The following is a 14712-nucleotide window of genomic DNA, read 5'->3' on the forward strand; positions in this document are numbered from 1 at the left end:
TTACCAAATGATTCCCGGCGTCTTTTCTCACTGTGACCCTCTTACTTGGAAGAATATGCCCTGCTCCGACATGGACCTTTCGAAAATAGACAGGACCGCCTTGACCCCCAGCTTATATACCCAGCCCTCCCTCTTCCCATTCCATGTGCCCCAGTATTTCTCTTTTTTTTCCCTTGAGCGGCGCACAGGGACGTCACGTAGATAGGTCTAGCACCACTCCTGTAAGTCCACACCAAGTTAACTAAATTGGAATACGGGGGAATATTCACGACCGAGGTGGGTTTCTAGACTACCAGACAAAGCTGGGAAGGGGGAGAACGAGAAACGCCACAAACGCACTCCTTAAATCGGAGGTGAGTAACATTATGTGCGCGAATATGACTGGAGTTGTATAATCGGAGTGTCTTTACATTATTGCACTGCTGTTACCTCAGCAGGCTATTTCAATTGTTTACGTGTTGAGAATAGATCTCGCGCACTTGTATTAGCCTACTGTCGTTGCCCAGAACAGTAGCCTATATATCTAATGATGAGCACAATGAGTAAACCGTTATGCATTTGGACGTATGGATATAAATGTGTTTAGTGACCGTAGGTAATTACGGGTATCGGTCGGTCATTGAGGAGTCTGTTACATGAAAATCACGACTTATTTCTATGACTTTTTCAATTCGGGAATAATTTTGGACTCAGGGGCACGCAGGGGGAGTGTGTCTGGGGCAGTTTGACATGACTATATTAGGAAAGTGGCCGTGTCATTCTTTCTGTCTCGAGAGCCATGCGCGTTTTAGGGGCCCTCAGCTCTCGATACTTCGTTAACAAGCATTCTGATCAAACTCTGTTGCGTTTTGAGGGTCAGTGGGTATCGCATATAGACCGACCGCAAAGTGTCTCTTAACGGGGACTGTTTGTATTGGAAAGCCTATTTATCTTTAGGCTACTAGCCTATGTCATTGTCCAGATTTATAGTGTTGGTGTTGATACCCCCCTTTCCCTTGGCTCACATGAATGTCAGTTTGATTTTTTTTTTCATTGTCAATTTTCAGAAATGGAATCTCGAATTATCCATTGAGGTCTATCTGAATTAAAATAGGCGAGGCACGTGCACAATGGTCGAAGGACATCGACTGTGTTGTGTTGCAGGGTGCTCAATCAGGTCTTTCTCCGCCTGGTGGGATTACTAACTCGATGCAATTTCTGCAAATAGGCAGTCAGCTACGCGACTGAATTCTTCCCCCAGGCAACAGATTGAAAACATCAACATGTCAGGTGAACACTCAGTTTTTCATAGGCTACTTCATCAAACTGTACTCTGTGGTAATGTAGGCTATAACTGATTTGTTAACACTGATAATGTTTGATAACATTATGGACATGTGTTAACCCTCTGTTGGATGTTCGCTTGTGTGTGGGTTTTGTCGGAGACAATTGGCCTAGTATTTTTGTTCCTTCTGTTTTTAATAGTGGCTATCATCTGCCTTGTCAGTCTCTCAGAATAACAATAGCACACTTGAACAACCTGGCATGGCATGATAACAGTAAACCCTACAATATAACAGATGTCAACATTACCATGCATTGACAGTAGGCTAATATAGAAGGCCTATAACAGAAATGACCTGCTGCACTAAAAGTAATACAACTTTCAGTGGTCAAGTGAATAAACACTGGAAAGCTTCAGAAATGTTAAGAATATGTTCAGTTATGACACTCCCCTTTGACCAAGCTTCCAGGTATATTGATGTTGATTGTAATGAATGACACATGTTCAAAGTGTTTAGTGTGAACAACTCATTCAAAAATGTTACAAGCATCACAGTGTCATGGTAACATGATAAATAATCATTTTGATCTTATCAATAAATAATGGAATAATTGAGCACCAAGTTTGACATGGGCAATATTAAATACCTGTTGAGTAGAAGGAAATAGTTTCAATTCTGTCTTTGATGTCTATCTACTCAGCAGTGTTTAACACCTGCTTTAGATGTTCCAAGTATATAAAGACACTCATTTTCTAAATGAACAAGTGTCAAATGTCAACAACTATGAATATTACTTTTTAGATTATTTGTCATCAAAGAAGGCATTGAAGACATGCATACATGTATACTATTTAAGACAGATGGTGGGACAAAACAGAAGTCTGAAATCATTTTGAAAGCAAAATGAAAGACCACAAATCTTGATATGCACAAAGGCTTTGACTGTGCTTTTGACCAAATATTCTCTACAGTATTCGCCTTTCTATATGTCTTATACAATCTCTCTCTCTCTCTCTCTCTCTCTCTCTCTCTCTCTGACTGTGGGGTAATACAATATTCCTCATCAACAACAAAGCCACATCATTACAGGATGTATTCTCTAAGTCTCTAGGAATATGGGCTTCTTACCTAGTTGTGGCAGTAATTCATAAGATTGAAATTTACACTGACAAAGATTTGTTGGTTGCATTCAGACCATTCGTTGAGTCCGAGGCAGACATCATGAGATTAAAATGAACAATGCCAAACGAGAGACAGACATGAATGGTTAAAATACTGATTGGTGATTCCCTCAGCTCCATAGGTTATTACCCAGCTTATTCACCAGTCTACAGTACTGTTGAACTGAACAGTGCCAAATGAGAGAGAGGCAAGAAAAGATAAAATGTTAATTGATGTTTTCCTGAGAGCATTGTATTCATCAATATGCAGTACTGTTGAGTGGCATATGCTCTAGTCTCTTTACCATGACAGGCTGCTAACGACGTTGGATGTGTAGGCACACTAACTCTCCAAGTCAGGCAGGAGGACACTCCGAGAGGGAAGCTCTGGATGGAGGAGGGCTGGCATTCAAATAAAACTGACATGACTTGACCCCCCTGAGGAGGCTGCGAAAAAGGGCCGTGTAGTGTTTTATGATACGCAAGGTCTTAATTAGCAGCCTTGACGATGACTGCTGCCTTTGGCTTTAAATAAGCTTAACAAATTGGAGATATGTAGACTTCTTCTTACAACACATGACCCGTCCCGTAAGAGATTGAATTGCTTTGATTGCTGTCAAAACTTGAAAATGCTTTCGACATTAATAAGGAAATAACATAATTTATAGATATTTTACTTTGAAATACTGTACATGGTACTTTGCTGTGATACAGGAGTTTAAAGGGAAAATGAGTTTTGATCACTGAATTGTGTTTTTATCCTAATGTCCTCTCTCTTCCTCTAGCAATGAGTCGCAGCATCGTGCGCACAAGTAAATTCCGTCATGTTTTCGGCCAATCAGCGAAAGCAGAGCAAAGCTACGATGACATTCGTGTTTCCAAGGTGACGTGGGACAGCTCCTTCTGTGCCGTCAACCCCAAATTTCTCGCCATCATTGTGGAATCCAGCGGAGGGGGTTCCTTCCTGGTTCTACCTCTCTCTAAGGTGAGCATGGAATTGATAGATGGATATTGGATATAACTTTTGGATATTCGATGGATATGGATATTTGACTTTGCTTGGTGGGACCATACAGCCATACTCCATGCATGGAGTAAAATACAAGGCTTGTGCCTTGGTTTGAACATTCCCTGGGAAATAGTTCAACAACAGCAGCAATGTTTCAAACTTCCGTGCCGATGACTCAGAGATGCCTGGAAATAAAAGCCAAACTCAGAACATTGTTGCTCCTGTTAAACTATTACTACTGGAATGTGAAATCTACTGAGTGGATATTGTATTTCTTATTCTAATGGTCATTTGCCATTGGCCCATATCCATGACACAAGTAATCTCTCTAGAATTAAGGTTGGTGGGATGTGATGTCTCACCATGTCTTGCGAAGTTCACTACCTCCATTAACGGTCCAAGAAGTGCATTGAGCGTCCCTGAAGAAGTTATAATATTCAATATTTGTTGTGAAGTGTTGCTAAATCTAAATCTCCTGTTGGCATGGGAACATTGCACATTGATGTCAACAAGTTCACCCTAGTCCTAGTTCATCCCAGTACCCAGAACACCCCTCCTCCAACTGAGCTTCTAGTTTCCCTCTTTTTGGGGCACTGGGAGGGAGAGGACCCCCTAGAGAAAGGGTGAGCAGGGTGTCTGTCCTTACTGACTGGGTTAGGAAAATCCCCTCATCATACATGATGCAGAGCGAGAATGGCAACAAGAAACATAGGCCATTTCCCCATATTTAGAAATGGCACCTATCTTACAATAGCCACTATTTGACCATGCCCATGTAAAGTGATGAAGAAACAGATTTAAACTGAGGATATTCACAGTCCATTTTTACCTCATTTGTCGGGATGCCCCTACATGTGACTCCATGCATATGGACTCCCCTCAGACCTATATAATCAGAGGACAGTAATTACACGTAGATGATGTATTCAGTCTCACAGCCACCATTTACATCAATTTATTATGGAAATAGATCCTCCGACTTGTGCAAATGTGCTGATCCATCTCTGGTAATGGTTTGACAACTGGCTGCTTGCCAGTCCATCCTCTTCACAGTTTCCATTTTGCGGGCAAACAAGTGTGAAGGGGCTTTATCATTGCAGTGCCATCTTCGCCATGAGGGACACAGGCATACATTACAGGGCCTGGACAGACCTGCTATAAATACCCCCACTTGCCATCTCTCCTCTCCTGCATAGAGTCACTTGCCAGCCAAAAGAAAAACTCCCCTTTCATCGCCTCGTCATGGGGTTATAAATACACACTCGGGGGTTGCTGGGAGGGGAGTGGCTATGGGAGGGGGGTGGTTGGTTTGGAGAGGGGGGAAAGAGAAGAGGTGGGGGTTGGTATTGGGAGATGGTGTTGGCGAGGCAAGAGGAGGACGCGGCTGTTGTGGAGAAGGAGCTGACATGTGTTCACACTGACTAAACAGGAATTGGCTGAATAGAGTGACCATTACATCACTGGCCAGGGTAATCATGGCAGTCTGTTGAAAGGCGCTAGGCTTGGATTCCTTCAGGTGGAACATGTGGCAGTGCCATCTTAATATACCACTGTAAGATTGCAACCCCGTGACTGCTGCCAATGACTTCATGTTATTGAATCTAGAATGCTTGAGTATGTGCGTTATATCCTGCACCACTGTCCAGGTTTCACCATGGTAACCCATCTTGTCTAGTGAGCTGAGAGGACTTTTTTCCAAGATTTTGTTCAGTTCAACTCTGTCGAACCTCATCTGTTTCTAACCTCATTTAGTTTTTAACAGTGTTGCATTCTTTTTTCAAACAAGTGTATGCATCCATATGCAAAAGGTCTGTTTAAAACATTTCAGAATTGCACTTTTGTGCACAATACTTGCATAAGACATGGTTTCTGCTATGTAACTGTACATCAAAGGGGACATACATTTTTGTGCTAACACTGTTATTATACTATAAAATATAAAATATAGCCTACTATAAAAATGTACATGGGTCATTCCATGTCAAATCAGACAAAATCATGGAAAATGGGTGCTGCACTGTCTCAGATTTCTACCTAATACGGTATTTAGGTCCCAAAACTAAGGCCTGTTAAATATGTTTTCACACATTTTTTCACCCTTGATTTTGTATCATTTGACACTCTCAGAAATGCCTTACCTTGGAGGCATTGTTTGGGCATTAATATAATGAAAAGTATTATTCCTAGCCTCCCCAAACTTTGTAGGGTGGAAGACAGACATGTTCTCAGTATTATTGGACCGTTAAAAGTTTGTACTGCATGTCCATTAGTTTCATATAAGGCCGGTTACTGAAACTCATTTTTTTGTATCCTCATGACACCAATCATTATTTTGTCTGCAAATACAATACTTTATTAATGTTGAGCCAATATTTGAAGTCTCTGCAACAAATGCACATGAATATATTAAGGATAAAACAAGGTGTGAATGCATTTTTTGGGAATGTTCATAGGTCTAAAATGGTATGTGGGAAGATCAATGTGGGAATAGCTCAGTTTATTTGTGTATAATGCCAATGATGTACCATGTTTTATTTATACATAAATACACTTACTTGGTTACATTGTATACCTATGCATTTTCAGTCTTGTCCTTGAGGCAAAACAATGATTCTGACTCTATTTACTTATATATGGTACAACATTGGCACTTAGTACACTAAATGCCTATACTCTGAGCTACTTTCACATAGATTTTCAAGTGCCTACTAGTTACCCCACATACCATTTTAATCCTATAAATTACTGAAAAACACAACCTCCCCTTGTTTAATCATTAAAATCTTCAAGCCCATTATATGTGGAGAACTCAAATATTGGTAGAACATCAATAAAATATAGTATGTAAAGAGAAAAATAATGATTGATTGATTACAAAAAGTTTATACTACCCTTAGGGCCCTATCTTGGCGATCTAAAACGCATGGTCACTGGTGAATAGCTTAAATAAATGTAGGGGTTTGTCCATTCCACATTAGGGGTGGTTTTGTTATCAAACGTCGGGCGCCTGGCGCAAAAAGTTTGGTCTTATGTTTCTTAATCAGTCATGGGTGTGTTTTGGGCGTATCATCCTTTAAATGAATGAAAATGACATCTGTCATTCCCTTTAACAGCAAGCAGCGCAACCTCAAAAAACGCGTCGGTATTTTGATAGTCAGCGAGACCGTATGGAACAGGTATTCCACTAAACCATGCTTTACTAAAACCTAGCAGAGTATAGCCTACACGCATCTGCACTCGTCTATTATTTGAACTCATAGGCAACGTGAAACTAACTTCACCGTGGTGTCATAGTCAACAACAAAACAGTTATACACAGTTAATTACTTTCACTATTGACTGACAATGGGTTACCATAGAAAACATAGCCTGAAAATAGCAACACTTACCCCAATAATGTTCGAATGACTGAACGAAAAACTTACAGACATTTATCCTGCAGAGGAGTTGCTGCTTACATCTCGTGACTGCGTCTTCAGCTGTGCTTCATATGCACCAGGTTTTTCTTGGTCCACTTGGTGGTGTAATGCTTTTTGAATGGCGTAAAATAGCGATTTTTAGATCATGTGCCAGACCACACCTTATGTTGTTAATTGCCACACCCCTGGGCACATCGTGTAATAAAAGAGAAGGGCATGGCAAAAAATTGGAGTGTAAGATAGGAATAAACTTTGCGCCGTGATAAGAATACTCTATGCGCTGAGTTTTAGATCGCCAAAATAGGGCCCTTAATGTAACTCTTTTTGCACTTTTTTCCAAATCTAGGGCTTTGTAGAAAATCAGTGAGAATGCCATACAAACCTAATGCCTCAGTCATACTGAGAACATGTTTGTCTTCCACCTTGCAAAGTTTGGCCTGCCTACAGTATGATAATACTTTTCATTATATTAATGTCCAAACATTGCTTCCCAGATAATGTGATTTTCAGGCTGTAAAACAGGTAATTTCAAGAGCTGAAAATAATAAGACATAAGATTTGAACAGAAATATTTTACAGGCCTTGGTTTTGGAACCCATTCTTGCTAAAGACAAAATCTAAGACGGTCCAGCAACAACATTATCTGATTTGACACAGAATGACCCACATAGAACTTTACATACTTTACCAATATGAGCACTGGAAATCTGTTAACAGACCCATGTAATGCTGTATGTAACAGGTCGGGCGTGTGGACAAGAGCTACCCCATGGTGGTTGGCCACTCAGGCCCCGTCTTGGACATTGACTGGTGTCCCCACAATGACAACATAGTGGCCAGTGGCTCTGACGATTGTACTGCTATGGTAAGTCGACCATGCTGTTTCTAACTCAGTTAAAAGGTGGAGTATTTGAAAAGTTTTTTTTTTCCAGGTTCATTTGCAAAAAGATGGCCACTTTGCTGTTTTAAGCTTTTTATTAAAATAGCGATCACCATGCTTTTGGTTACTGCTGAATGGTTGAGAACAGCTGTTTTGCTGCTCAATGCCCACTTGTCGATAACGCTTGGAAATCGCCCAGCAGAAGCACAGGGTGTTTATTGTTTGAGGAGGAGACATGTGCTTCCTCAGTCATCACTGACCAACTGTCCCTGGTAAGTCGGGCTGCAGCGATGAGGGCGTGACTCCTGGAAACGACACGTGTTTGTTCATCTAGCTAGCTAGGCTGCGTTCCTCAACAGACCAATAGAATGGCAGACAGAATCCCCCAAAGGCAGATGAGACTTAGAGCAGAGCAAGGCAACATCCTGGACTGCAGTCCTTATACAGGCACATACACAGACCATGGCTGAGTATGGGTACATTGTACTTAGATTTTACAGTTGAGAGAATATTAATCTGGCAACACTATTCACACTACTAATTCATTTTGGAAATAGTAAACCCTGCAAGAAAATGTATGTGGGAATAATAGTATGGATGGATGATATGGAAAAGAAAATGTGTGGGAATAATAGTATGGGTGAAATCAGAGTGTGTGACACGCATGCTAAGTATGACACGCTTAAGATATGCTTAGTATGCATTTTAGCTTTTTTTATGTAGTATTATATAGTATTTGCAAACAAGGCCCCTTGTAACCTAATAGTGTGTTGTTTTGATTTGAGTACTGGGCCTACTGTACTGGGCGAAGCTGCAGCTGTTAACCTATTCCTGTACTCCATGGAAAGATTGACTGTCCGTCTGTGCTGTTGTTAGAGAAGAGAAACATCAACCCAGCAAAATGGAGTCATGATCATTACTTTATTCATAGTCGAAGTCATAGTCAAAGCTAGAAGGAGAATTTAGTCGCCTGAAATGCATGTGTTATATCCTGTTCTAAACTGTTCAATTTTGAGTTTTTGCTCAGCTGAAATCTGTGGTAGTTACTTCTGTGCAAGTGTTCAGTCTGGCCAAAAATGTATATTCTTATTTCTTTTTTTTTCTTTTCTCTACTGTTTCGTTTGAGTGAGGTCTACATCAAACATTAGATTAAAAAAACTTGTTCAGCAGCCTACATCATATTCCTGCTAAATGGATGATGATAACGTTTAAAGCCTCTCGAACGACAACCCCATTTCAGCAATGGTCTCACCTCGTAATTCATGGTCTGTTTGGGTAGTGTATGGCTTAGTCATTGACATGTGTCTCCAGCACCAACTCCAGAACTGTGGTTGTGTGTGGGAGAGAGTTGTCACTCCACCCATGGTCATGTTCAGCTTTCTCTCTATTCTCACCCTCACTCACTGCTCTCTTTCTTGTTACTTGGACTTTGTGTAATCGTGTCTTCTGTTCCCTGTATAGATATCTGATATTATTATTTACAGTATTCAATTGAATGTGTGGGCCAGTACCCAGGTTTTTTTTTCTTTTTCAGTACCCAGGTTTTTTCTTTGTTTACAAGCGTCATGGTAACATAACACAAGAGCAACATGTCTCCTTAGTCACCACTGCAGTAATGCTGTGTGTAGAAATACAAGATCTAAAGGAAGTTTTTCGGTTTGTTTTGATTTTTTTGTACATTTTTGCTCTTTGTGCTTGTGCAGGTTTGGCAGATCCCTGATCACACTCCTTCCCGCCCCATATCGGATCCCATCGTGGTTTTGGAGGGCCACTCCAAGCGCGTGGGCATCGTGACCTGGCACCCTACTGCCCGTAACATCCTCCTCACTGCTGGTAGGCACGCATCACACACACTCATCCTCCTCCCGCTCTATCACCTCAAACTGACACCACGCTGTTATTTTTAGCCTTGTCGAAATGCTGTATGCCAACCTCTCTGTGCGTGTGCCTCCCCCGCGCTGGCAGGCAGTGATAACCTGATCATCATCTGGAACGTGGGCACGGGCGAGCCCCTCGTCTCCATGGAAGACCACCCGGACCTCATCTACAACGTCAGCTGGAACCGCAACGGCAGCCTCTTCTGCACCACCTGCAAGGACCGCCGGCTCCGCGTGTGTGACCCGCGCAAGAGGGAGGTCGTGGCGGTAAGTGGACAGTGGGATGTTGGAGAGGAGAATGGGATGGTTGGACAACTTGATGACAAGGAATGAAAACAACAGCTGCCATGGTTTGATTAGTCGCAATTCTACATTATGGCCATTTGTAATGTTTGAATGTCTGTTTGTGGTACTACTAGTGTCATCTGTTTATGGAACTACTAATGGGCATTGTATGTCTGATACACTGTTTGTGATTCTTCTTTACATCCTCAGGAGAGATTGGCACCTCATGAGGGAATCCGGCCGATGCGTGCCATCTTCACCAGGGAGGGCAACATCTTCACCACGGGCTTCACCAGGATGAGTCAGAGGGAGCTGGGCTTATGGGATCCGGTACATCTACACAGCTCCATCATACAGCATATGTACCTCAATCACACAAGGAGTCATTTCATTTGTTTACAAAATGGTGTAGAATCAGAAATACTTTGATAGTTATATTGTAAGCAGCTTCTTACAATTGTACTTACAAATAGTTAATATTAAAAATTGGACTACACAGTTATCTAAACAATGTCTTCTTACCTTTTGCTTTGTTAAGACAAATTTTGAAGAGCCCATTGCACTATTGGAGTTGGACACCAGTAACGGGGTGTTGTTGCCATTCTATGATCCAGACACCAACCTGGTATATCTTTGTGGAAAGGTATGTTACTTGCATCAATATCCCCACCACCCTTTTCATCTTTAAATCATAAATAGGCCTAACCATAGATGTTACTGTGTAATTCGGATCTTTTTTTCCATGCTCTTGTTCTTTTCCAGTTCATGTTCATGCATTAATTATTTTCTTACTCTCTCCCTCTGTCTGTCTGTCAGGGTGACAGTAGCATTCGTTATTTTGAGATCACAGACGAGTCCCCGTATGTGCACTACCTCAGCACCTTCAGTAGCAAGGAGCCTCAGCGTGGCATGGGCTTCATGCCCAAGAGAGGGGTGGACGTCAGCAAGTGTGAGATTGCCAGGTGGGACCTTGTCCTTGACCCTCACAGGCCTCATATCCACAACTAGATCAGGGAGTCAAAGCCACTTTAAGTATGAGCCCATGGCAGCTAGTTTCATTGCATTATAATGTGTTTATTGGGCTTTGGAATTAAGCTTACTGCTGCAGAGGTAAACGCTAGTTACCAGTTTCAGATCTCAGGATGACGTTTCAGGCCTACTGTTTAATTTTTTTCAGTGTTCAATATGATGGTGGATAATGTGTTGTAAGGCAAACATGGGTATTTGATATAACATGCATTACACTGTGCCAAAGACTTACTCTTTAGCTGTAGAAGTTATCAGGTCTCTTCTGAAGCTACTTACAGTAGTGAAAATGTTATCAGTCTTTACGATTGAGCTGTTTAATTGATAGTGATGTGTAGGGAAAGAGAAGGCTTATTCACGCTCTGCCCCCTCCCCCCCTCTTGCTGTGCAGGTTATATAAACTCCATGAGAGGAAGTGTGAGCCCATCATGATGACTGTTCCCAGGAAGGTGAGTGCAGTTAGAGTCGCAGCGGCGTCGTCAACACCAGAAATAGACAATACTGAGATCAATACATCTGTTTACATCAGTTTGCTTGGTGACATATTTTAAAAGAGCTTATGCAAAAACACAAACTAAATGTTGTTAAGCCAAGAATTTGGGATTTGAAATATAAGACTCTTAAGTCAGATATTTGTCTTTAATAGCCCTTGCTAATATTAAGTGTACAACTCATCAAAGTCCCAACTGAAGACTCAAATAATCACAGTCACAATGACATAATTCTATATTGTATATACCTTAATTCTGCTTTGTCATGTAAACATTTATAAGCAACGTGTTTACATGCCTGCTAACTGTCTTTTGTCCTGCAGTCGGATCTCTTCCAGGATGACCTGTACCCCGACACGGCAGGCCCTGACCCGGCCGTGGAGCCGGAGGAGTGGCTAGAGGGGAGGGACGAGGACCCCATCCTGGTGTCCATGAGGGATGGCTATGTCCCCCCGAAGAGCAGGGAGCTCAAGGTCATGAAGAAGAACGTTCTAGACTCCAGGCCAACTACTCGCCGGAGCGTGTCTACCTGTGATGGGAGCAACTTGCCGGTAACTTCCCTCTCCTTTAGTCATTCCCACTGCACGCCTTACAGTTTCCTTTCTTCCGCTTGTCTTTACAACCTTTTTCTACTTCCTCTTTTCTCACCATGCGATCCCCTGACTGTCTATTTTTTCTCCTTCCACCTCTTGACCCTTGTCTCTGCCATCTTTCACTTCATCCTCTCATTATCATTCCGTCTTTTGTTTCTTCCTCTCTTCCTCTTCTTCTCTCTATCTCTCCTCTTCTTCTCTTCTTCTCTCTATCTCTCCTCTTTAGCCTGAATTGTTGGAGAAGCTACTGGAGGAGATTCAAAGCCTCAAGGCCACAGTGATTGATCAGGAGAACCGAATCTGTGACTTAGAGAATAAGCTGTCACAGTACACCAATGGCACAGTCTGACACCCCCCGCAACCCCCTGCCCCCGAACAGTCCCCAACAGCCCCTAACGGCCATCGACACTCCCCCACACACACACCAATTCCCACACCACGGTTTCCCACTAAGCCTGCCCTCAGAGAGAAAATCACTGTCACAAAGTCATTGTCATTAGCTCCCTCTTTTGCACTTAAAAATATCCCCATCTGTATAATAATAATAATAATAATAATAATAAGCTTTATTATAGCATCTCAAAGTGCTTTACATGTGGAGCATTTAACACAATAATAGAGAAAAAATCTAATAATACAAACAAACCAAACAATACATAAAACATCAGTATTAGGAATCTGTGGAACCCTACAGTCAGCAAATCATAAAAGAGGCTAGAAGGGCTAGTGCCCGTAAGCTAATTGAGCTTTACTGAGCTGTCGCGCCAACACACCTCACCACACCTAGAAACTCACATTGCCTGAGCTTGGCAGGCTCTTTTTTGCACATTAAGGAATTGTAATGTATACATATCTGCATTTTCATACACAATGAGCTTTAAAGGATCATCGACTGATTAAGAGCACAAGACTAAACCAAATATGAGTGGAGAGCGCTGGGATCCTTAGTGAATTGCTGCATGGCATACTGCTTTGGTGATCACTAAGCAGTGTTGTTATGCTATGAGAACGGTGATGGGATGTGGACTTTAAGGTGGGGGATAGAACGCTCTTCATCTGGCTCTCACAGTAGAAGTCTTGAAAGTGATAATTAGAACACATAAGCTAGCATAGATATCTGCTTTAAAGTGACAATTATGTCATTTTTAGTGTTTGTGATGGTGACAAGTGGCCATTTGAAACTTGCAAATTGTGTTGTCTTGCCTTAATGTCCAATCTGTCAGTGAGTTGCGTTACTAGCTTTTGTTACAGCTAATTGTGCTGTTTCTATTGTTTGCTGTTAGCAAGTTAGCTTGCAAACTCTGAACAGCAAAACATCCTGCAGCTTTAAAGTGTCTTTTGAACAACAATTCAACGTGGAACCTTAGTTTCAAAAATGGCAACAGTCCTACACATACTCATGGTGCTGTGATTAAAAGGTGGTTGGCTTTAAACCCTAATGGTTTTAAGACGACTACAAGAAGAATATACCAGTTCTGCATCAAATCTTTCAGAGCTCTGAGAGTAAAGGAAGAAGCTTCTTTCCCATGTACAGGAAGTGGTTGCAGAGGGAAGACAAAGTACTTCAGAGAAGATTTAGACATGTTGGACGAAATATGTATTTTTATGTGCAGTGGCATTTTGTGAAATTGTACTTAAAAGCACAATGTCTAGATGCTTCAAGCATATATTTCATTGAAAGTATCTGGAAGAAGAGTTTAGTCTTTTAAGGGTGTTTAAGTAAGTTCATCTGAAAAGTGAAGTTGAATGTCTCTATGGCTCTGTTTGGTTTATTTTGTTGTTTTTATATCTTGTGCGATTTTCTCAAAAATATATTTTTAACACTCCCTTTTGATAATCCCTTAACTATATTCATCTGTGTATCATTTGTTTACTTTTAGTAAGGAACTATTGGAAGGTAATATGGTAGAATACCACCTTTCATTATTTCGAAGATCATCCTGACATTCGAAAACATCCCGTTCAGTGCATTTGAACATGTAAAATGTGCCTACATACTGGCAGCAATCCGAACGTAACTGTACTGACTAACACATTACATGGCTGCTGCCCAGACACAAGGCTGTGTGCCTTGCCCTCCCATCATACCCTTACAGCACATGGTCTTCTAATGCCTTTCAACATGTAAATATATACAAAAATAAGAAAAATTAAATATGGAAAAATACCAAAAATTGAAAATTACGAAACCAAAGACAAATATTGAGAGAAATATTTTGTGTGTTCTGTTGATGTTACTATATGATGGCATCAATAAAACATCCTTTTGTAATAAAAATGTGTTATATCCCCTTTTTCTGATCACTGTTGTCCACTGTGCAATACTGGGCCCATATAGGTAAATAAATACATTCAGTAGATAAATCCATTCATGTTGTATATGATTTGAATAGTTTCATAGCAAAGGGTAGATGCTTATCAATACACAGCCACTGAACATTTTATTTAATATGCATCTTGGTGGCTGTGAAACTAAACTGAATTCCTTGGTGACAAAATGCCACTGAATCACTCAGCAATGTTAAGACTTATTGTATTGTATTCACTGTATGGGATAAGCTACTTCCCACAGAATGTTTCTGTGAATGATGTGCAAAAATAGTAAATGTTGTAATTATCCCAGCCAATAGTGTGTAGGCTCCAGATATCTGGTCTTGCACTTGGAAACTGGGAACAAGAACACACACAAACACGAACACAGTTTAGT

General features: G+C 41.2%; 1 protein-coding gene across 3 annotated transcripts; it reads left to right on the top strand.

Moving 5' to 3' along the window:
- Positions 1-235: 235 nt before the first annotated feature.
- Positions 236-14208, top strand: coro6 (coronin 6). Of its 3 annotated transcripts, none has more exons than XM_076274499.1 (12): positions 236-353; positions 1208-1269; positions 3211-3410; positions 7596-7718; positions 9437-9566; positions 9699-9877; positions 10106-10225; positions 10434-10538; positions 10712-10857; positions 11313-11370; positions 11736-11963; positions 12232-14207. In XM_076274499.1, the coding sequence occupies exons 2-12, from the start codon at positions 1263-1265 to the stop codon at positions 12352-12354; spliced, it is 1419 nt and encodes a 472-aa protein (XP_076130614.1). In that variant the 5' UTR covers positions 236-353; positions 1208-1262; the 3' UTR covers positions 12355-14207. The 3 variants fall into 3 exon arrangements, with proteins under 3 accessions (XP_076130614.1, XP_076130613.1, XP_076130615.1); XM_076274498.1 differs by having other exon boundaries at positions 264-353; positions 1047-1269; XM_076274500.1 differs by lacking the exon at positions 1208-1269 and having other exon boundaries at positions 309-353; positions 12232-14208.
- The last annotated feature ends 504 nt before the right edge of the window (positions 14209-14712 follow it).

Source organism: Alosa pseudoharengus, unplaced genomic scaffold (genome assembly GCF_046254945.1).
Source record: "Alosa pseudoharengus isolate Yale_2024_CS ecotype anadromous, Long Island Sound unplaced genomic scaffold, YU_APseudo_1.1 YU_APseudo_1.1_scf_8, whole genome shotgun sequence".
NCBI classification, from domain to species: Eukaryota; Metazoa; Chordata; class Actinopteri; order Clupeiformes; family Clupeidae; genus Alosa; species Alosa pseudoharengus.

Coding starts and splice junctions, on each gene's coding strand:
- coro6 (XM_076274499.1), top strand. Junction 9,878..10,105: donor GCAAGAGGGAGGTCGTGGCG/GTAAGTGGACAG, acceptor TTACATCCTCAG/GAGAGATTGGCACCTCATGA. Junction 10,226..10,433: donor AGCTGGGCTTATGGGATCCG/GTACATCTACAC, acceptor TGCTTTGTTAAG/ACAAATTTTGAAGAGCCCAT.